Source organism: Moschus berezovskii, chromosome X (genome assembly GCF_049115385.1).
Source record: "Moschus berezovskii isolate FMDL1 chromosome X, NW_MosBer_1.0, whole genome shotgun sequence".
Classification (NCBI taxonomy): Eukaryota; Metazoa; Chordata; class Mammalia; order Artiodactyla; family Moschidae; genus Moschus; species Moschus berezovskii.
Genome location: NC_142488.1, coordinates 73,043,209 through 73,068,151, shown reverse-complemented (window position 1 = coordinate 73,068,151; position 24,943 = coordinate 73,043,209). Strand labels below are relative to the sequence as shown.

At 36.2% G+C, this 24,943-nt stretch overlaps 1 protein-coding gene across 1 annotated transcript in view; it reads left to right on the top strand.

The window, feature by feature from the left end:
• The window catches only part of HDX (highly divergent homeobox), a 237,002-nt gene that overhangs the window by 73,328 nt on the left and 138,731 nt on the right, over positions 1-24,943 (top strand). Inside the window, exon 4 of the mRNA XM_055438372.2 lies at positions 12,102-12,155. Coding sequence (XP_055294347.1) covers positions 12,102-12,155 — 54 coding nt within the window. The remainder of the gene's footprint in view (positions 1-12,101; positions 12,156-24,943) is intronic.

Below are 24,943 nucleotides of genomic sequence, written 5' to 3'. Positions count from 1 at the left end.
CATTAGGCACTTTCTTAATTCATATTCAAAGTTGTGACTTTCCAATTCTCCATTAGTTTGAGCAGGTAACCATTTGTGGAGAGAGTTTTATGATGACCATTAAAAGACTATTTCAGTAATCTCCAGATTGTTTAGTTTTCTTGTATCCCACGCACAAGACCTTTTTTAGAAATATGTTTTATATTTCTCTTCTCAATTCCCACCTCTTCTCACCTTGTTCCAAGCCTAGGTTATCTCTTGCCTAAATTATTGTAAAAGTTCCCATACTTAATTCAGTATACTTAACTATATACATTTAATCACATTAATCATCCTTATGTATAAAACTACAATTCTGAACATATAATTCATCTGCTTAAAAACTTTCAATGACTCCTTATTTTCTACAAAATTAGATATACATATACCTTGGCATTCATGCACTCAACCAAGTGACCCTAACTCCTTTTCTGGATCTATCTGAATTGATCATCCCCAAACTATCCCTATCTTTTTATAATGGCAGTGTTCATGCCATTCTTTACCCCATGGAATGCTTTTCTATTTCTATCAAAGTTTTGCTCATCTTTTAACATTTAGCTGAGATATAAATCCACAAGTGATGCAATTTTCCATGTCTTGAACTCCTGCTGCTAAGTCACTTCAGTCGTGTCCGACTCTGTGTGACCCCATAGACGGCAGCCCACCAGGCTCCCCTGTCCCTGGGATTCTCCAGGCAAGAACACTGGAGTGGGTTGCCATTTCCTTCTCCAATGTGTGAAAGTGAAAAGTGAAAGTGAAGTCGCTCAGTCGTGTCCGACCCTTAGTGACCCCACGGACTGTATCCTACCAGGCTCCTCCATCTATGGGATTTTCTAGGCAAGAGTACTGGAGTGGCTTGCCATTGCCTTCTCCTGCTGCACTTCATTTATTGTACCTCCCTTGTGTCATTTATCATAGTTTACTTTGTATTACAGTCATTCATGCACATGTCTTATCTTTTCCTCTAAGATCATAATTCTTCTCACCCAAGAAATTATGTTTTACCCATCTTTTTGTTTCTTGTAACACCTATAACAGCACCTAGTACAGAGATGTTTGATAAATATTTGAACAGAATTAAAATTAGTTACCTTGGAAAGTTTTATTTATTTACATCAATTTCAATAATGTCCAAATTGTGAAGAGTTTTTGAAGTTCTTTTACAATTGCTTTAAGTTCCTGTGGGGTTCTTTTCAGTGCTTTCAGTGGTGACAAACCTTCATCATTTGAGGGAAAACTTGATTTTGGAAAACAGAATTCATTCTGAACCATATTTATTGAATAATATGGATGTTCAAATTGAGCTGTTATATTTTTAGTTAAACAAAAGGAATATGATTAAGACAGAATATCTGGATGAGTCATGAACTAACAACTCCCCCCAAAAAGAAATCCCAAGTTGCTTTCAATAATGTGGCATCATTGTAATGACTTTATAACTTCCTAAATTTTTTACTTTGAAACACACAGTACTCATTTGGATATGTAAGTTTTAATATGTTTGTTAAATCAGTCTTGTCGTCTTGTGGATTCATTTTGCAATTTTCAAAGCCAAAGTGTTGAAAACTGTTTTTGGAACTTCAGTATCACTTGAGTGATATTACCCGACTCATTTGAAATACTGTATTTTATAGCTTCTTATGAGAGGGAAACCTTGTCATCACTAATGCACCAAAGAAAACTTTGCAAATTTGAGAGAAACATTTATATGGTACTATGATTATTAAAAAAGCTGCAAATTAGCTACTATGCTTGACCATTCCTGAGTTCTAGCATAAACATAAGGAACTGAAGAATTTATTTGAAATAAGAGTACAGGGTAGTTTAACACAGAATTTTAGTATCACATAATTGGTGTCACAGAGTTATAAAGCAAAAAATGATTTTTCCTGAATCACATGTAATATATAATATTTGAATGCTAAGGTGCATATTGGAGTTTTCCATTTTCTGGGTTACATTCAAGTGATTTAATCAAGAAACCACATTTTATATTCTTTTTTATTTAATTTTTAGTTTTCAAAGTTTTTATTTTGTATTGGTGTATAGCCAATTAGCAGTCTTATAATAGTTTCAGATGAATAGTGAAGGGATTCAGCATTACATACCTATATATACTTTCTCCCCCAAGCCCCCTTCTATCCAGGCTGCCACATAACATTGAGCAGAGTTCCATGAACTACGTAGTAGGTTCTTGTTGGTTATCCTTTTTAAATATAGCAGTGTGCATATATCCATCCCAAACTCCCTAACTATCCTTTCCCTCCATCTTTCTCCCAGCAACCATGAGCCTGTGACTCTCTTTCTGTTTTGTAAGTTCATTTGTATTACTTCTTTTTTTCTTTTTCTTTTTAAAATTTATTTATTTTAATTGGAAGCTAACTACTTTACATTATTGTATTGGTTTTGCCATACATTGACATGAATCTGCCCGGGGTGTACATGTACATGTGTTCCCCCTCCCTCCCACCTCCCTCCCCAACCCATCCCTCTTATCCATCCCAGTACACCAGCCCCAAGCATCCTGTAGCATGCATTGAACCTGGACTGGCGATTCATTTCACATATGATAATATATATGTTTCAATGCCATTCTCCCAAATCATCCCACCCTCGTCTTCTCCCACAGAGCCCAAAAGAATGTTCTGTACATCTGTGTCTCTTTTGCTGTCTCGTATACAGGGTTATCATTATCATCTTTATAAATTACATATATATGCATTAGTATACTGTATTGGTGTTTTTCTTTCTGACTTACATCACTCTGTATAATAGGCTCCAGTTTCATCCACCTCATTAGAACTGATTCAAATGTATTCTTTTTAATTGATGAGTAATACTCCATTGTGTATATGTATTACCGGTTCCTTATCCATTCGTCTGCAGATGGACATCTAGGTTGCTTCCATGTCCTGGCTATTGTAAACAGTGCTGTGATGAACACTGGGGTACATGTGTCTCTTTCAATTCTGGTTTCCTTGGTGTATATGCCTAGCAGTGGGATTGCTGGGTCGAATGGCAGTTCTATTTCCAGTTTTTTAAGGAATCTCCACACTATTCTCCATGGTGGCTGTACTAGTTTGCATTCCCATCAACAGTGTAAGAGGGTTCCCTTTTCTCCACACCCTCTGCAGCATTTATTGTTTGTAGACTTTTGGATAGCATCCATTCTGACTGGCATGAAATGGTACCTCATTGTGGTTTTGCTTTGTATTTCTCTGATAATGAGTGATGTTGAGCATCTTTTCATGTGCTTGTTAGCTATCTGAATGTCTTCTTTGGAGAAATGTCTGTGAGTTCTTTGGCTCATTTTTTGATTGGGTCGTTTATTTTTCTGGAATTGAACTGCAGGAGTTGCTTGTATATTTTTTAGATTAATTATTTGCTTCGTTTGCTATTACTTTCTCCCATTCTGAAGGCTGACTTTTCATCTTGCTTATAGCTTCCTTCGTTGTGTGAAAGCTTTTAAGTTTAATTAGGTCCGATTTGTTTATTTTTGCTTTTATTTCCATTACTCTGGGAGGTGAGTCATAGAGGATCCTGCTGTGATTTATGCCAGAGAGTGTTTTGCCTATGTTTTCCTCTTTGAGTTTTATAGTTTCTGGTGTTACGTTTAGATCTTTAATCCATTTTGAGTTGATTTTTGTGTATGGTATTAGAAAGTGTTCTAGCTTCATTCTTTTACAAGTGGTTGACCAGTTTTCCCAGCACCACTTGTTAAAGAGATTGTCTTTTCTCCATTGTATATTCTTGCCTCCTTTGTAAAACATAAGTTGTCCATAGGTTTGTAGATTTACCTCTGGGCTTTCTATTTTTTTCCATTGATCTGTATTTCTCTCTTTGTGCCAGTACCATACTGTCTTGGTGACTGTGGCTTTGTAGTACTGCCTGGAGTCAGGCAGGTTGATTCCTCCAGATCAATTCTTCTTGAATAGTTGCATTGACTATTCGAGGTTTTTGTATTTCCATACAAATTGTGAAATTCTTTCTTCTAGTTCTCTGAAAAATACCATTGATAGCTTGCTATGGATTGCATTGAATGTCTAGTTTGCTTTGGGTATTATACTCATTTTCACTATATTGATTCTTCTGATCCATGAACATGGTATATTTCTCCATCTATTTGTGTCCTCTTTGATTTCTTTCATCAGTGTTTTATAGTTTTCTGTATGTCGGTCTTTTGATTCTTTAGGTCAATTTATTCCTAAGTATTTTATTCTTTTCATTGCGATGGTGAATGGAATTATATCCTTAATTTCTCTTTGTTTTCTCGTTATTAGTGTATGTGAATGCAAGGGATTTCTGTGTGTTGATTTTATATCCTGAAAAGTTACCATAATCATTAGCTCCAGTAATTTTCTGGTGGAGTCTTTAGGATTTTCTATGTAGAGGATCATGTCATCTGCAAACAGTGAGCGTTTTACTTCTTTTCCAGTCTGGATTCCTTTTATTCCTTTTACTTCTCTGTTTGCTGTGGCTAAACCTTCCAAAACTACGTTGAATCATAGTGGTCAGAGTGGACACCCTTGTCTTTTTCCTGACTTTAGGGGAAGTACTTTCAATTTTTCACCATTGAGGACAATGTTTGCTGTGGGTTTGTCATATATAGCTTTCATTATATTGAGGTATGTTCCTTATGTTCCTGCTTTCTGGCGGGATTTTATCATACATGGATGTTGAATTTTGTCAAAGGCTTTCTCTGCATCTATTGAGATAATCATATGGTATTTATCTTCCCGTTAATTAATGTGGTTGATTGATTCACAGATATTAAAGAATCCTTGCATCACTGGGTAAAACCCACTTGGTCATGATGTACGATCTTTTTAATATTCTGTTGGATTCTGTTTGCTAGAATTTTGTTAAGGATTTTTGCATCTATGTTCATAAGTGATATTGGCCTATAGTTTTCTTTTTTTCTGGCATATTTGTCTGGATTTGGTATTAGGGTGACGGTGGCCTCATAGAATGAGTTTGGAAGTTTAGCTTCCTCAGCAATTTTCTAGAAGAGTTAGAATAGAATGAGTTCAGTTCAGTCGCTCAGTCGTGTCTGACTCTTTGCGACCCCATGAACGACAGCACGCCAGGCCTCCCTGTCCATCACCAACTCCTGGAGTTCACTGAAACTCACGTCCATCGAGTCGGTGATGCCATCCAGCCATCTCATTCTCTAGGTGTTAGCTTTTCTCTAAATTTTCGGTACAATTAAGCTTTGAAGCTGACTGGTCCTGGGCTTTTGTTTGCTGGTATATTTCTTATTATAGTTTTGATTTCTGTGCTTGTGATGGGTCTGTTAAAAATTTTTATTTCTTCTTGGTTCAGTTTTGGAAAGTTATGCTTTTCTAAGAATTTGTCCATTTTTTCCAAGTTGTCCATTTTATTGGCATATAGTTGCTGATAGTAGTCTCTTGTGATCCTTTGTATTTCTTTGTTGTCCGTTGTGATTTCTCTATTTTCGTTACTAATTAGGTTGATTTGATTCTTCTCCCTTTGTTTCTTGATGAATCTGGCTAATGGTTTGTCTATTTTATTCATCTTCTAAAAGAACCAGCTTTTAGCTTTGTTGATTTTTGCTATGGTTTCTTTTGTTTCTTTTGCATTTATTTCTGCCCTAATTTTTATGATTTTTTTTTTCCTTCTACTAACCTAAGGGTTCTTCATTTCTTCCTTTTGTAGTTCCTTTAGGTGTAGAGTTAGATTATTTATTTGACTTTTTTCTTATTTCTTGAGGTAAGCTTTTATTGCTATGAACCTTCCCCTTACCACTCTCATTAGTTTGGGGTTATTTTGTTTTCATTTTCATTCGTTTCTATGTGTATTTTAATTTCTTTTTTGATTTTTTGGTTATTCAGAATTGTGTTGCTTAGCCTCTATATGTTGGAATTTTTAATAGTTTTTTTTTTTTTTTTTTACTTTAGTTGGCATCTTATCCTACTGCATTGTGATCAGAAAAGATGCTTGGAATGATTTCAATTTTTTTGAATTTAGCAAGACTGTATTTATGGCCCAGGACGTGATCTATCTTGGAGAAGGTTCCGTGTGCACTTGAGGAAAAAGATGAAATTCATTGTTTTGGGGTGAAATGTCCTATAGATTTCAATTAGGTCTAACTGGTCCATTGTATCTTTTAAAGTTTGTGCTTCCTTGTTAATTTCCTGTTTCATTGATCCATCCATATGTGTGAGTGTGACGCTAAAGTCTCCCACTATTGTGGGATTTTACTAATAATTTTAATATTACTGTTAATTTCCCCTTTCATAATTTTTAGCATTTGCCTTACATATTGTGGTGCTCCTATGTTGGGTGCATATATATTTATAATTTTATAGCTTCTTGGATTGATTCTTTGATCATTATGAAGTGTCGTTCTTTGTCTCTTTTCACAGCCTTTGTTTTAAAATCTATTTTATCTGATTTGAGTATTGCTACTCCTGCTTTTTTTTGGTCTCCATTTGCGTGAAATATCTTTTTCCAGCCCTTCACTTTCAATCTGTATGTATCCCTTGTTTCAAAGTGGGTCTTTTGTAGACAGCATATATATGGCTCTTGTTTTTGTATCCATTCAGCCAGTCTTTGTCTTTTGGTTGGAACATTCAACCAATTTACATTTAAGGTAATTATTGATAAGGATGATCCTGTTGCCATTTACTTTTTAGGGGTTCGAGTTTATACACCTTTTCTGTTTTCCGGTCTAGGGAAGATCCTTTAGCATTTGTTGAAGAGCTGGTTTGGTGGTGCTAAATTTTCTCAGCTTTTTCTTGTCTGTAAAGCTTTTGATTTCTCCTTCATATTTGAATGAGATCCTTGCTGGATACAGTAATCTGGGTTGTAGGTTTTTCTCTGTCATCACTTTAAGTATGTCCTACCATTCCCTTCTGGCCTGGAGAGTTTCTATTGAAAGAACAGCGGTTATCCTTATGGGAATTCCCTTGTATTTTATTTGTTGTTTTTCCCTTGCTTCTTTTAATATTTGTTCTTTGTGTTTGATCTTCATGATTAATACGTTTCTTGCAGGGTTTCACCTTGGGTTTATTCTGTTTGGGACTCTCTTGGTTTCTTGGACTTGGGTGGCTATTTCCTTCCTCATTTTAGGGAAGTTTTCAACTATTATCTCCTCAAGTATTTTCTCATGGTCTTTTTGTCTTCTTCTGGGACTCCTATGATTTGAATGTTGGGGCGTTTGACATTGTTCCAGAGGTCTCAGAGACTGTCCTCATTTCTTTTTATTCTTTTTTCTCTTTTCCTCTCTGCTTCATTTATTTCCCCCGTTCTACCTTGCACCTCACTTAGCCTATTTTCTGCCTCATTTATTCTACTGTCGGTTCCCTCCAGAGTGTTTTTGATCTCATTTATTGCATTATTCATTATTGATTGACTCTTTTCTTTCTTCTAGTTCCTTGTTAAACATTTCTTGCATCTTCTCAATCCTTGTATCCAGGCTATTTATTTGTAACTCCATTTTGTTTTCAAGATTTTGGATCATTTTTCCTATCATTATATTGAATTATTTTTCAGGTAGACTCTCTATCTCCTCTTTTGTTTGGATTGGTGGGCATTTATCATGTTCCTTTACCTGCTGAATATTTCTCTGCCTTTTCTTCTTGTTTAGATTGCTGTGTTTGGGGTGGCCTTTCTGTATTCTGGCAGTTTGGTGCGAATTTGGGCAGCCTGTATATTAAAGTTCAGGGCTATATTCCTGTGTTGTTGGAGATTTTGTGTGGTATGTCTTGCTCTGGAACTTTCTGGCCCTTGGGTGGAGCTTGGTTTCAGTGTAGGTATGGAGGTTTTTGGATGAGCTTTTATCAATTAATGTTCCCTGGAGTCAGGAGTTTTCTGATGTTCTCAGGTTTTGTATTTAAGCCTCCTGCCTCTGGTTTTCAGTCTTAATCTTACAGTAGCCTCAAGATGTCTCCATCCCTACAGCACTGATGATAAAACATCTCCTTTCAAAGACAATGGGCTGTCTTTCTGGGTGTCTGGTGTCCTCTGCCAGCATTCAGAAGTTGTTTTGTGGAATTTGCTCAGCATTCAAATAATCTTTCGATGAATTTGTGGGGGAGAAAGTGGTCTCCCCATCCTATTCCTTCACCATTTAGGTCCGTCATCTTGTAGTTGTTTTTTTTTTTCTAATTTCATAACACTGTAGTGAGAATACATGCTTGATATGTTTTCAATTTTCTTTACTTTGCCAAAGTTTTCCTTGTGGTCCGGCATGTGCTCATTCCTGGAGAATGTTCTGAGAAGAATGCATAGTCTGCTGCTTTTGGGTGGAATGCTCTAAAATTATCAATTAAGTCCATCCAGTCTAAAGTGTCATTTAGGCCTGTGTTTCCTTATTAGTTTTCTGTGTGGATGATCAGTCCTTTGATAAAAGTGGGGAGTTGAAATCTCCCACTATTATTGTATTACTGTTGATTTCTCTCTTTATTCTTGTTTGTGTTTGCCTTATATTATGTGGTGCTCCTATGTTGGGTGTATATATATATATATATTTGTAATTTTTATTCTTGAGTTGAATACTTGATCATCATGTACTGTCCTTCTTTGTCTCTGTAAGTCTTTTTTTTTTTAAATCTATTTTGTCTGATATGAGTATTGCTACTCCAGCTTTCCTTTGATTTTCATTTGCATGGAATACCTTCTCCTATCCCCTTACTTTCAGTCTGTAAGTGTCCCTAGGTCTGAGGTGGGTCACTTGTAGACAGGATATACATGTGTCTTGTTTTTGCATCCACCCAACCAGTTTATGTCTTTTGGTTTGTTGGTGCATTTAATCCGTTTACATTTAAGGTAATTATTGACATGCATGACCTTATTACCATTTTCTTAAGTGTTTTGGGTTTATTTTTTGTAGGTTTTTGCCTTCTCTTGTGTTTCCTGCCTAAATAGGTTCCTTTGGTATTTGTTGTATATCTGACTTGCTGGTGCTGAATTCTCTTAACTTTTGCTTGTCTGGAAAGCTTTTGATTTCTCCATCAAATCTGAATGTGAGTCTTGCTGTCTAGAGTATTTTTGATTGTAGGCTTTCCCCTTTCATCATTTTAAATATATCATGTCATTCCCTTCTGGCTTGTAGAATTTCTGTTCAGAAATTCCCTGATAACCTTATAGCAGTTCCCTTGTATATTATTTGTTGTTTTTCCCTTGTTACTTTTAATATTTTATCTTTGTCTTTAATTTTTGTCAGTTTGATTATTATATGTCCTGATGTGTTCCTCCTTTGGTTTATCCTGTCTAGGACTCTGCATTTCCTGGACTTGGTTGATGTTTTTCTTTCCCATGTTGGGGAAATTTTCAGCTATTATTTCATCAAATATTTTCTCTGTCCTTTCTCTCTCTTTTCTCCTTCGGGGATCCTTGATATGCAAATGCTGATGTGTTTAATGTGGTTCTAGAGGTCTCTTAGTCTGTTTCCATTTCTTTCCATTATTTTCTTCTATATTCTATTTTGCAGCAGTGATTTCCACCATTCTGTCTTCCAAGTCACTTATCTGTTTTTCTGTCTTTAATTGATTCATTATAGTGTATTATTTTTTTCTGTGTGTTTGCTCTTTAGGTCTTCTAGGTCTAGGTAACCATTTCTTGCATCCTCTCTGTTATTTTTCCAAGATCCTGGATCATATTCACTATCATCATTCTGAACTATTTTTCTGGAAGTTTGCCAATTTCCAGTTCCTTTAGTTGTTTTTCTGGTGTTTTATCTTGTTCCTGCATCTGGGATATAATCTTCTGCCTTCTCATTCTGATTAACTTTGTGTGATTGTGATTTTCATTATGGAGGATGTGAGACTGTAGTTCTAACTTCTTTTGTCTGCCCTCTAGTGAATCTACATTTTATATTCTTAAATGTATAGGTCCATTTTTCCAGAAATCCAATTACCTTGTTTATTGTATACATCATTTGTTTCACATTAATTTTTGAGTTCAGCTCAGTTCAGTCGCTCAGTCATGTCCGACTCTTTGTGACTCCATGAACTGCAGCACACCAGGCCTCCCTGTCCATCACCAACTCCCGGAGTCCACCGAAACTCATGTACATTGTGTCGGTGATGCCATCTAACAATCTCATCCTCTGTCATCCACTTCTCCTCCTGCCTTCAATATTTCCCAACATCAGGATCTTTTCAAATGTATCAAATCTTCAGATCAGGTGGCCAAAGTATTGGAGTTTCAGCTTTGGCATCAGTCTTTCCCATGAACACCCAGGACTGATCTCCTTTAGAATGGGCTAGTTGGATCTCCTTGCAGGCCAAGGGACTCTCAAGAGTCTTCTCCAACACCACAGTTCAAAGGCATCAATTCTTCGGCACTCAGTTTTCTTTATAGTCCAACTCTCACCTCCATATATGACTACTGGAAAAACCATAGCCTTGATTAGACGGACCTTTGTTGGCAAAGTAACTTCTCTGCTTTTTAATATGCTGTCTAGGTTTGTCATAACTTTCCTTCCTTTTGAGTAGTTACTAGTTTATGGAGGTGTAACTCATTTGGTTTAACATATTTTCTCCAGCAACTTAACATAATGAGTTTTAAAATATCCTCAGTTATAGGTAAAATTCAGTTCAGTTCAGTTCAGTTCAATTCAGTTGCTTAGTCATGTCCGACTCTTTGCAACCCCATGAATCACAGGCCTCCCTGTCCATCACCAACTCCCGGAGTTCACTCAAACTCATGTCCATCGAGTCGGTGATGCCATCCAGCCATCTCATTCTCTGTCGTCCCCTTCTCCTCCCACCCCCAATTCCTCCTAGCATCAGACTCTTTTCCAGTGAGTCAACTCGTCGCATGAGGTGGCCAAAGTATTGGAGTTTCAGCTTTAACATCAGTCCTTCAATATACATATATCCAGTTGGATATCTCTGTTTTTTCAAGAGTATATTATATGACTATTTTAGCAGATTTACCTCCTTCATTGAGACTAACAATCAATTTAAATTGCAAACATTGTATCTTATACCAAGTATTAATGATAGGATAAGAAGATATAACTTTTGAAGTATTTTTCTGTAGAAATTTTTAATTCTCTATTCACCATTAAAAATCAATTATTCAAACCTTCTTATGTCCTCAAGCATTTGAGTTAATTGCTATTATACCTTAATATGGGATTTTAATTTGAGTAAAATATTCCTTACAAGTATTATTTGGAGTTTGTGTAATTTTTAACCGGTTCTTAGCATATTGATGTATTTAAATTAAAGTAAAATGGCAAGTCTGATAGTCAGGGACAGTAATTATTTACCTGGAATTTCAATAAAATATTACTTTACAACTTACCTTGACTTTTTGAGCATCACTTCTTATAAATAAGCATAATACAGATGCTGAATATAGTTTATCAAAACCAAAAAATGCTTTATTGAATCTTTTATTGAATACCACATTCCTTCACCACTACCACTGAGAAAAGCTGATTTGTCAGTCTCTTGAGAGCTATATGTTTAGTAGGGAAGGAGTGGACAAGTGGAGAGTTTTGAGTACTCTCCAATCTTTGCATGTCTTAGGAAAAGGTGTGGTAACATAGGCTAACCAAAATCATTGGTCCCAGAAACACTTTGGTCTCTGGAATCACTCCCTGGAACCCTATGAGAGTAGCGTCTATCTCCTTATGTGGCAATGCTGATGTAATATGATGTTACTATCTATTCAACCTTAGTAGTTTCTACTTAAAAAGTGCCTTGTAGTTATGTAAGATGAATAAAGGTAGATAGCCAATATACAGTACAATGACTGTAGGTAATCTTTTGATGATTGTACCTCATTTATTCCACAGAGCAATGAAGTTTTATTATAATAATATTTTATTTTCCATAGATTTCCAAATCATATTTCCAGGCCCATAAAACGTCCTCAAAATTTTCTTGAATTTTCAGAGGAACTACAGTACTTTTTGAATTTTGCAATGAAGGAAGGCCTTTTAAATCTCTTTCCTTCAATAAGGTAACAGCATTTGTCCACATAGGGGATATGCTCTGAATGCAGACCTATCTTGACATCTTGTGTGAATTCTTTGGTGTTGATCAGCATTCCAAATAGTATCAATGCATACCTTACTGAGATTCCATTTGTTGTTTCCACAGATTTCAGGAAACCTTACTGTGCCTTGGATTACAGGGTGTTCTAGAAAAAGAGCAGTAAGTAATCTTTCATTTAAAGCAGCAAATGGGTATCTCCCGTCTGAGAAAATTGTCATGATATTTGTAAAGTTGGCAATACTGAGCCTCAATAAGTTAATTAATCCTAATCTCAAAGGACATATTTTGAGATCATAATATTTATATAAACTAAAAAGGTAACCTTAAATAAAAGACAGTAATTAGCACATTACATAAAATTTGAGCAGTTTTTTCAGTTAAAAAAATAGATATTTCATAAAATATTGTAATTTTTATACACCTAATAAGCCCAGTTAATTTGATCATAGAATTGAATCATGATTGATGTAAACATCTAGATCAAAGTTAAATTACATTACTATATATTTGTGTATTTCAGTATTTAGAAGTGGTAAGTAACTATTTTAACAATATTGTTCTCTGGCTTTCTGCTAAAACTGTTATGATTCTTATTATATTAATCTAACACAATTTCATTAAAATTGTGTTTTCCTAAAGAATCTCATTCAATTAGTCTGTGTAGCACCTATAAATTTAGCATGCAGGAGATTTTGATGTAACTTTTCCTTAAAAGGGAAACTATTAAAGGATTTCAATAGTAAAAAAAAAAATGTGAGTAGACTTTTAGAAAAATATCTTAAGTTATTGCATGGTAAATAGTTTTGAAACAATGGAAAAGAATTGAGAGTGCAGAAATAGTTGTTATATTTATAGGGAACAGATTTTATAAAAAAATGTTAAAACAATTCATTGTGGAAGGGAAAGATGTCTGTTTAATAAATGGTACTTGGACAGTTGGGCATGCACACACAAAAAAATTGCTTCAAAATATTATAGACCTAAATGCGAGAGCTATTCCAATAACATTTTATGAAAAAAAAAATAAGAGAAAGTATTTGAGACTAAGAGTTAGGCAAAGATTTCTTAGATACTAAGTCAACAGTGCAATCCATAAAACTTAAAAATGAATAAATTGGGTCTCAACAAAATTCAAAACCTTAACACTTTGAAAGAGACCATGAAAAAAATGAAAAGACAAGCAGCAGCCTAAAAGGAAATAGTTGCAAATCATTTATCCATTAATGGACTTTTATCCAGCATATACAAAACATTTAAAAGACAAATGATTTGATCACAAAATGAACAAAAGATGTGAGCCTGATATTTCAACAAAACTCATACATGAACATTCAATATATATGTGAACAGCTGCTCAAAATCATACATCATTCAGGAAATGCATATTAAAACCAAAATGAGGTATTTCACACTCTGTAGAATAAGAATTATTGGCAAAGATATGGAGATAAAGGAACAATCATACATTGATGGTAGGACTGTAAAATAGTACAGCCACTTTGGAAAACACTTTGGCAGCTTTTTTAAACATACACCTGCCCTATTATCCAACTATTCTGATAAGTCTTTGCCCAAGAGGAGTGATAGCACTTATCCTTACAAAAATTTTACATGCATGTTTATAGCAGCCTAAAAGGAGAAACAAACTAAATGTTCATTAACAGGTGAATGGATAAAAAGTTTTTGTTCATATAGGGGAATAATAATCAACAATTAAAGAGTGAACTAATGATGCACACACCACATGATTGAATCTTAAAATAATCAGCTTGGGTGAAAGAAACCAGATTTAAAAAAAGAATACATGTTGTATTCTTCCATCTATATAAAATTATTGAAAATGCAAACTAATGACAGGAAGCAGGTCAGTGGTTGCATGGCCATGTAGGTGGACAAAAGGTGGGGCAAATTGATTGAAAGAGAGAATTAGGAAACATTTAAGGATGATGGGTATGTTCACCCAAGATTGTTTCTTGACATATACACAAGTGAGAACATCAAATTGTACAATTTAAATATGTGTAATTTAGTTTTCATTAGTTATGCCTCAATAAAGCTTTTAAAAAGCTAACAATTCAGCTACTAGAAAACTTGGGTATTTGAATCTACTTTTTCAACTGCAAACCTTGTGAAACTTATGTGTATGTCAAATTTATAAGATGAAAATTTAGCATTCAAACTGACATATGCTACAAATATAAAACAGGTGATTTCAAAGACTTTGTAAAAAGAATATATAAATGTCTAAATTTTTATGTTAATTGAAAGTTTAAATGATAAATTTTTGAATATACTGAGGTAAAGTATGTTATTAAAATTAATTTTACCAGGAGTTTTTCACTCTTTTAATGGAAGCATATGTATTTATCTCATATTCTATTTCTTTTGTACTCCATAAGTCTACAATATGCCAGACATTGTGCTTGATCTTAGGGATACAATGGTGAGAAAAGCCAGATATTTTCACTGCTCTTATGGAACTGAAGATCTAGATTTAATAGGAAGAGAAGTATTCATTAAATAATTACATAAATATAAAATGCCACTGTGGCAAACACCCATGTTGATCACTTTCTAGCTTCTCCTGGAAGCACATTTTATCCACACAATGAAATATAACCATCATCTGAAAATTCTTTGGCTTACTTCCAAGGAAAATTTAGCACTGTCAGTGTCCCTCAATCAAACCCGTAAGAATAAATCAGTAGTGAAATAAGCTGTGTTTATTACTTGTTGCACCAAATAAGAACACATAGCATAGAAAACCATGATATATCTTAGTAAAAGGATGCTAGAAATACCTAACTGGAGGATTTGGATTTTGGCTGGGTAAGTTAGGGGAGGGTATGATGAAGTGAGCATTTGCTCTAAATTGGATGTTTTGAGAGTGCTAAGTCGCTTCAGTAGTGTCTGATTCTTTGTGACCCTATGGATTATCACCTGCCAGCCTCCTCTCTCCATGGGGTTTTCCAGGCAACAACACTGGAGTGGGTTGCATTTTCTTCTCCAGGTGATCTTCTCAACCCAGGGATCGAGCCTGTGTCTCTTACATCTCCTACATTGGCAAGCAAGTTCTTTACCACTATTGCCACCTGGAAAGCCCCAGCAGGGGCAATTCAGTGATAGGGTATTTAGAATGTGGCATTGCAGCCTTGTTTTTGTCTGTTGAGATAAAATTATGAAGTGACCTTTTTTTATTTCATTTTATCATGCTCTCTGTTGACTGTGATGGCTACTCCATTTCTTCTAAGGGATTCTTGTCCACAGTAGTAAATATAATGGTCATCTGAGTTAAATTCACCCATTACATTCCATTTTAGTTCACTGATTCCTAAAATGTTAATGTTCACTCTTGCCATCTCCTGTTTGATCACTTCCAATTTGCCTTGATTCATGGACCTAACATTCCAGGTTCCTATGCAATATTGCTCTTTAGAACATCAGACTTTACTTCTATCACCAGTCACATCCACAATTTGGTGTTGTTTTTGCTTTGGCTCTGTCACTTCAAAAAGGACAGAAATGGTATGGACCTAACAGAAGGAGAAGGTATTAAGAAGAGGTGGAAAGAATACATAGAAGAACTATAGAGAAAAGATCTCCTTGACCCAGATAACCACGATGGTTTTATCACTCACCTAGAGCCAGACATCCTGGAATGCGAAGTCAAGTGGGCCTTAGGAAACATCACTACAAACAAAGCTAGTGAGGGTGATGAAATTCCAGTTGAGCTATTTCAAATCCTAAAAGATGATTCTGTGAAAGTGCTGCACTCAATATGCCAGCAAATTTGGAAAACTCAGCAGTGGCCACATGACTGGAAAAGGTCAATTTCCATTCCAATCCCAAGGAAAGACAATGCCAAAGAATGTTCAAACTACTGCACAATTGCACTCATTTCACACACTAGTAAAGCAATGCTCAAAATTCTCCAAGGGAGGCTTCAACAGTACATGAACTGTGAACTTCCAGATGCTCAAGCTGGATTTACAAAAGGTAGAGGAACCAGAGATCAAATTGCCAACATCCGTTGGATCTTCGAAAAAGGATGAGAGTTCCAGATAAACATCTACTTCTGCTTTATTGACTATGCCAAAGCCTGTGACTGTGTGGATCACCACAAACTGGAAAGTTCTGAAAGAGATGGGAATACCAGACAACCTGACCTGCCTCATGAGAAACCTGTATGCAGGTCAGGAAGCAACAGTTAGAACTGGACATGGAACAACAGACTGGTTAAAATAGGAAAAGGAGTACGTCAAAGGTGTATATTGTCACCCTGCTTATTTAACTTATATGCAGAGTGCATCACGAGAAATGCTGGGCTGGATGAAGCACAAGTTGGAATCAAGATTGCCAGGAGAAATATCAATAACATCAGATACTCAGATGACAACATCCTTATGGCAGAAAGTGAAGAGGAGCTAAAGAGCCTCTTGCTGAAAGTGAAAGAGGAGACTGAAAAAAATGGCTTCAAACTCAACATTCAGAAAACTAAGATCATGGCATCCAGTCCCATCACTTCATGGCAAATAGATGGGGAAACAGTGGAACCAGTGATGGACTTTATCTCTTTGGGTTCCAAAATAACTGCAGATAGTGACTGCAGCCATGAAATTAAAAGAGACTTTCTCCTTGGAAGAACAGTTCTGACCACACTAGACAGCATATTAAAAAGTAGAGACATTACTTTGCCAACAAAGGTCCGTCTAGTCAAAGCTATTATTTTTCCAGTAGTCATGTATGGATGTGATTGTTGGATTATAAAGAAAGCTGAGAGCCGAAAAATTTATTCTTTTGAACTGTGGTGTTGGAGAAGACTCTTGAGAGTGCCTTGGATTGCAAGGAGATCCAACCAGTCCATACTAAAGGAAATCAGTCCTGAATATTCATTGGAAGGACTGATGCTGAAGCTGAAGCTCTAATACTTTGGACTTCTGATGTGAAGAACTGATTCACTCAAAATACCCTGATGCTTGGAAAGATTGAAGGCAGGAGGAGAAGGGGATGACAGAAGATGAGATGGTTGGATGGCATCACTGACTCAAAGGACATAAGTAAACTCCAGGAGTTCGTGATGGATATGGAGGCCTGGTGTGCTGCAGTCCATGGGATTGCAAAGATTCAGACGTGACTGAGCAACTAAACTGACCGTGGTCTCTGAGTAATCCTGGTTTAGTTTGTAGTCTGTGAAATTAAACAGTGTGTTCAACAAGAGAACAAAATGGCCCAACCCTGAGTGTCAGGCCAGCATATGTTGTAGTCTAGCTAAACATCAGTTCAGTTTTGAATGACACGGTTTTCTCTATCTTACTAGTATATATCTTGACATTTATGCACACTGTGCTTGACGTTCTATTCATATTACAGTTACTGTCCATGCACACAGTCTTAAAAAGTCATCTTAGTGAACCTGACTGTTAAATGGATGATTTGTATCAATAAGTGTCCAAGAAGGTAAACAGAAAGCTTACCAAAATAATTTAATTTTATAAGCTGTTTAAACAGGTTTTAGTGTATTTAAAAAAGCAAAAATGAAACTTTGAAGCAACAAGAGTGTTAATTCAGGAGGTAAGTATCACCCCTTGTGCTAGGAAAACAAAGAGCAGTTTATATTTTCATAAACTAGAAAATTACAGAAAAGGTTTGCTGAGATGGGACTGATTTCTAATTTTGGTACACTGCCAGCTAGTGCTGGTACCTTTTGTGGTACAATGAGGTTGGTTCTGATAGTGTAAAAAAGAGGAACCAACTGCTACTATTACTAACAACCAATGCCGAGATGGAGAGTTGTTCTTTGGGTGATACTGATAGGAACAGAAAACAGAAACAAAACAGAAAGGACCATCTTCCTTCTTCAGTTATCTAGCCTCCCTGTACTGTTCTCTATTGGCAGAATCTCATTCAAAGACATTTTGTTGTTGTTCAGTCACTGTCATGTCCGACTCTGTGACCCAACGACTGCAGTACACGAGGCTTCCCTGTCCTTCACTATCTCCTGAAGTTTGCTGAAATTCATAGCCATTGAGTCAGTCAATTTCATCTGTTCAAAGACATTTAGTAAAGCAGAAATGTGGTTTGCAGAGATTCATCAAAAATGCTCAACATCACTCATAATCAGAGAAATGCAAATCAAAACAACAATGAGTTACCATTTCACGCCAGTCAGAATGGCTGCTTTCCAAAAGTCTACAAGCAATAAGTTCTGGAGAGGGTGTGGAGAAAAAGGAACCATCTTACACTGTTGGTGGGAATGCAAACTAGTACAGCCACTATGGAGAACAGTGTGGAGATTCCTTAAAAAACTGGAAATAAAACTGCCATATGACCCAGCAATCCCACTCCTGGGCATACACATCGAGGAAAACAGAATTGAAAGAGACACCTGTACTCCAATGTTAATCACAGTACTGTTTGTAATAGCCAGGACATGGAAGCAACTGAGATGTCCATCTGCAGACGAATGGATAAGAAAGCTTTGGTACATATACACAATGGAGTGTTACTCAGCCATTAAAAAGAATACACTTGAGTCAGTTCTAATGAGGTGGATTAAACTGAAGTCTATTATACAGAGTGAAGTCAGTCAGAAAGAAAAACACCAATACAGTATGATAAAGCATATATATGGAACTTAGAAAGATGACAACGATAACCCTGTATGCGAGACAGCAAAAGAGACACAGATATATAGAACAGTCTTTTGGACTCTGTGGGAGAGGGTGAGGGTGAGATGATTTGGGAGAATGGCATTGAAGCATGTATATTTTCATATGTGAAACAAATCACCAGTTCAGGTTTGATGCATGATACAGGATTCTCGGGGCTGGTGCACTGGGATGACCCAGAGGGATGATATGAGGAGGGAGATGGGAGGGGGGTTTCAAGATGGGGAACCACATGTAAACCCAGGGCGAATTCATGTCAATGTATGGCAAAACCAATACAATATTGTAAAGTAATTAGCCTCCAATTAAAATAAATGCAAAAAAAATAAAATAAAATAAAGGGAAACGAAACTGTCATGAAAAAAAAAAAAACATTGTATAGAAGAGTGTGTTTGGAACTGAGAAAATGTTGCTTAATTACAAATACAGAAGAAACTAGGAATTTTTGGTTGCTTTAGTTTTTTGTAAAACCAAACTGTATGAGTATATGCTGCTACATGTGGAATGAAAGTTGTTCTATATAAATTATGGAGTTGTTAGTGATTTTTTGAAATCTCAATACTGTCTCTTTGACTTTTGAGAACTACAAATTTTGCTGGTTGTTCTTATTGTAACAAACTATGTATGTTCTGTTCAGTCACTCATTCCTGTCCAACACTTTGCGACCCCATGAATCACAGCACGCCAGGCCTCCCTGTCCATCACCAACTCCCGGAGTCACTCAAACTCCTGCCCATTGAGTTGGTGATGCCATCCAGCCATCTCATTCTCTGTCGTCCCCTTCTCTTCCTGCCCTCAATCCCTACCAGCATCAGAGTCTTTTCCAATGAGTCAACACTTTACATGAGGTGGCCAAAATATTGGATTTTCAGTTTCAGCATCAGTCTTTCCAATGAACACCCAGGACTGATCTCCTTTAGGATAGACTGGTTGGATCTCCTTGCAGTCCAAGGGACTCTCAAGAGTCTTCTCCAACACCACAGTTAAAAAGCATCAATTCTTCGGCGATCAGCTTTCTTCATAGTCCAACTCTCACATCCATACATGACCACTGGAAAAACTATAGCCTTGACTAGATGGACCTTTGTTGGCAAAGTAATATCTCTGCTTTTCAATATGCTATCTAGGTTGGTCATAACTTTCCTTCCAATGAGTAAGCGTTTTTAACTTCATGGCTGCAATCACCATCTGCAGTGATTTTGGAGCCCCCCAAAAATAAAGTCAGCCACTGTTTCCCCATCTATTTCCCATGAAGTGATGGGACTAGATGCCATAATCTTAGTTTTCTGAATGTTGAGTTTTAAGCCAACTTTTTCATTCTTCTCTTTCACTTTCATCAAGAGGCTCTTTAGTTCCTCTTCACTTTCTGCCATAAGGGTGGTGTCATCTGCATATCTGAGGTTATTGATATTTCTCCCACTATATGAGTATACTAGGTTGTGGCTCTTCAATAGTAAAAATAATGCTATCACATGTATAGTATAGGGCTTCCTTGATCGCTCAGATGGTAAATAATCTGCCTGCAATGCAGAAGACCCAGGTTCAATCCCTGGGTTGGGAAGATTCTCCTGGAGGAGGAAATAGCAAACCACTCCAGTATTCTTGCCTGGAAAATTCCATAGACAGATTAGCCTGGTGGGATATAGTCCAAGGGATCACAAAGAGCCAGAATCGACTGAGTGAGTAACACACACATGTATCTTATTTTATTGTTTTAAGGAGAGGGTCTCCATCCCCTGGGCCACAGACCACTGGTTCATGTCCTCTTAGAAACCAGACTGCACAGCAGGAGGTGAGCAGCAGACAAAACTGAAACCATTCCCCCTCATCCCCAAACTGTGGGAAAGTTGTCTTCTATGACACAGGTCCCTGGTGCCTAAAAGATTGGGGATTGTTGGTTTAAAGGCATTTTACTTTGATTATCTCATTCTAATCCTCCCCAAAATGCAGAGGCAGATAGGACAGGCATTTCTATTTAGACTTTATAGATGAAAATTAATTCAGGATGGTTAAGTTACTTGACTGCTGTCTCTGTGGCGCAATGTGTTAGCGCGTATGGCTGTTAACCAAAAGGTTTGGTTCGAGCCCACCCGGGGGCTCTTTTCAAGTTGCTTGAAAAGACTACTTATATATCTAGAAGAAGTTTGAATTTGGATTAGAATTCAAGTCTTTTTTGACTTGTAGTCCCACTATGTTTAGTATTTTGCCTCATAGTAGCATCAGGAAAGGGGGAAAGCTATTGCTTATTTTAAGCAGAAGCCCTTAGCTTTTTGTTTCTTGTTTTGTTTTTTAGTAAGAACACTTTTTTAGTTTTCTTTCTTTGTAGTCTCAGTATGCCTGGAACAAAACAAGGTCTGAGTTAAAAGGAAAGTGGAAGGATGAATGTCGTTAATTATCTGTTTCAGTCAATTTTGGAAATATATGGAAATATAACCTTTTAAGTAAGTTGTTGCAAATGGGTTCTAAGGCATATCTATTCTCTTCAGCCCCTGCAATGAAGGGCAAACCAGGAGAAAGCAGTCAGTAATGTGAAGACCCATCCAGTCAATATGTGTTTCTCAGCCTTGACTGACCATAAGAATCATTGGAACTCGTATGTTGGGGGTAATGGCTTGTTGAAAATAAATGTCTAGATAGTACCCAGTATATTCTGAATCAGAAACTCTAGAGGAAGACCTGGAAGTAGTATTAATAAATGGACCAGTTATTCTTATGATGAGTCAATTTTGTTAAACAATGTCCTGATTCTAGTGGTTGGGGTACACTGATCAGACTCCATTGTGGGTGAGGGTGGCATGATTTGGGAGAATGGCATTGAAACATGTCTATTATCACATGTGAAATGAATCACCAGTCCAGGTTCGATTCATGATACAGGATGATCGGGGCTGGTTCACTGGGATGAACCAGAGGGATGGGATGGGGAGGGAGGTGGGAGGGGGGTTCAAGATGGCGAACACATGTACACCCGGGGCAAATTCATGTCAATGTATGGCAAAACCAATACAATAATGTAAAGTAATTAGCCTCCAATTAAAATAAATAAATTTTAAAAAATAAAAAAAAATTGAAACATATTATGAAAATTAATTCCATGAAACTTATTTTTAAATTTTATACATAAAATTTATTTTTTAAAGCATCATAAATTTATGATACTAATTAAAATTCAGGACTAGAGGGGTTTTTTACTTCTTGCATATTACATCCTTATATATACACTTTCTTCTACAAAGCAAATATTGATTTTCTAGGACACAGGGACTGTAAGAACATCCCATTTACTTTATCATACTTTAAGCACACAGTAGCATCAGAATAATGATATTATCATAAATAATGGTGTCAATAACTGTCAATGCCAATATAATTAATGAAAAAGTTATTTTTTTTCACATGCCCTTCTCATTTCCCCTATATTTTCTATATATTTATTTTTACTTGATTAATGATTGCTTTACAATATTGGTTTGATTTCTGTAACAATATATCAATGCAAATTAACCATAGGTGAATCTCCCTTCCATGTCCTGCCCTTTCTCACCCCTCTAGGTTATTACAAAGCCCCAGTTTGAGTTCCCTGAGTCATACAGCAAATTTCCATTGGCTATCTATTTACATATATTAGTGTTTATGCTTCCATGCTACACTCTCCATTCATCTCACCATCTACCTCTTCTCCCATACCCTTGTCCATAGTCTGTTCTGTATGTCTGTGTATCCATTGCTGCTCTGTGAATAGGTTCCTCAGTATCATCTTTCTAGATTCCACATACATGGATTAATATTTGATATTTGCTTTTCCCTCTTTGACTGACTTTGCTCTGTATAATAGGCTCTAGGTTCATCCACCTCATTAGAACTGACTCAAATGCATTTCTTTTTATGACTGAGCAATGTTCCATTGTAAATATGTACCACAGCTTCTTTATCCATTCATCTGTTGATGGACGTTTAGGTTGCTTCCATGTACTAGATATTGTAAACAGTGCTGCAGTGAACATTGGGGTACATGTGTTTTTTCAGTTTTTGTTTCCTCAGGGTATATGCTGGGTTATATGGTGGTTTTATCCCTAGATTTTAATGGAATCTCCATACTGTCTTCCATAGTGGCTGTATCAACTTACATCCCACCAGCAGTGCAGGAGGGTTCTCATTTTTGCACACACTCTCCAGCACTTGTTGTTTGTGGATTTTTAAAATGATGGCCATTCTGACCAGCATGAGATGATATCTCATTGTAATTTTGATTTTCATTCTCTAATAATGAGAGATGTTGAGCATCTCTTCATGTGTGTCTTAGCCATTTGCATGTTTTCTCTGGAGAAATGTCTGCTTGGGTCTTTTGCCCATTTTTTTTATTGAATTGTTTGTTTTTCAGGTATTGAGTTGTTTGAACTGTTTGTATATTTTTGAGATTAATTCTTTGTCAGTTGATTCATTTGCTATTATTTTCTCCCATTTTGAGGGTTGTTTTTTTACCTTGCTTATAGTTTCATTTGCTGTGCAAAGACTTTTAAGTTTAATTAGATCTCACTTCTTGTTTTTATTTGTTTTTATTTCCATTATTCTAGGAGATGGGTCATAATGGATCTTGCTATGATTTTTGCCATATAGTGTTCTGCGTACCTTTTCTTCTAAGAGTTTTATAGTTTTTGGTCTTATATCTAGGTCTTTAATCCATTTTGAATTTATCTTTGTGTATGATATTAAGAAGTGCTCTAATATCATTCTTTTACCGATAGTTCTTCCAGCATCACTTATTGAAGAGACTATCTTCTTCCCATTGTATATTCTTGCCTCCTTTGTAAAATACAAGGTACCCATACATGTGTGGGGTTATCTCTGGCTTTCTTTCTGTTCCATTGGTCTATACTTCTGTCTTTGTGTCAGTACTATACTTTCTTGATGACTGTAGCTTTGTAGTTTTGTCTGAAATCTGGTAAGTTGATTTCTCCAGCTCCATTCTTCTTTCTCAAGATTGCTTTGATTTGGGGTCTTTCGTGTTTCCATATGGATTGTGAAATTTTTTTGTTCTAGTTCCATGAAAAAAAATGCCATTGGAAACTTGATAGGGATTACCTTGAACCTGTAAATTGTGTTCAGTAGTACAGTCATTTTCACAATATTGATTATTTCAACCCAGGAACATGGAATTTCCTTGCCACTGTTTATGTCATCTTTGATTTCTTTCATCAGTGTCTTATAGTTTTCTGTATAGAACTCTTTTGTCTCCTTAGTTAAGTTTATTCCTAGGTATTTTATTCTTTTTGCTGCAGTGGTAAATGGGATTGATTACTTAAATTCTCTTTCTGATTTTTCATTGTTATTATTTTCATTAGAATGCAAGTGATTTCTGTGGATTGATGTTTTTTATCCTGTGACATTACTAAATTCATTGATTAGTTCTGGTAACTTTCTGATAGTATCTTCAGAATTTTCATTCTTTTTTCTTTTTTACGGATATTTTCTGTTTTATTCAATCATGTACCCAAGAAACTAGGAGTTAAAAAATATCAGTTCAGTTCAGTCGCTCAGTCGTGTCTGACTATTTGCGACCCCATGAATCACAGCACGCCAGGCCTCCCTGTCCACCACCAACTCCCGGAGTTAACTCAAACTCATGTCCACAGACTCGGTGATGCCATCCAGCCATCTCATTCTCTGTCGTCCCTTTCTCCTCCTGCCCCCAATCCCTCCCAGCATCAGAGTCTTTTCCAGTGAGTCAACTCGTCGCATGAGGTGGCCAAAGTATTGGAGTTTCAGCTTCAGCATCAGTCCTTCAAATGAACACCCAGGACTGATCTCATTTAGGATGGACTGGATGGATCTCCTTGCAGTCCAAGGGACTAAAAAACATATAGTTGCTCATAAATATTTTTGAGTGAATGACTATATTACTAACACTTTATTATGCAAATAACTAATTCTAAAAAAATTAGGAAAACATACAAAGCATAATAAAAACATAAAATAATCATAATCTCACCAATGATAAATATTAACATTATTATTATACCTTTATGCATTAATATATATTTTTTATTTTGTAAATTTATTAAAAAACTGAAATTTACAATGTGTTTATATCACTCACTGAGTACATGGCATTTAAAAACAACATCATTACAGAAAGGTACAAAGTCTTAGTACCTATGGGATATGGAAAAAATCCACTGAGGCCTTAAATATAATAAACTTTACATAAAAAGGAAAAGCAATGAGTATACAGGTATACGGAGAAGGCAATGGCAAGCCACTCCAGTACTCTTGCCTAGA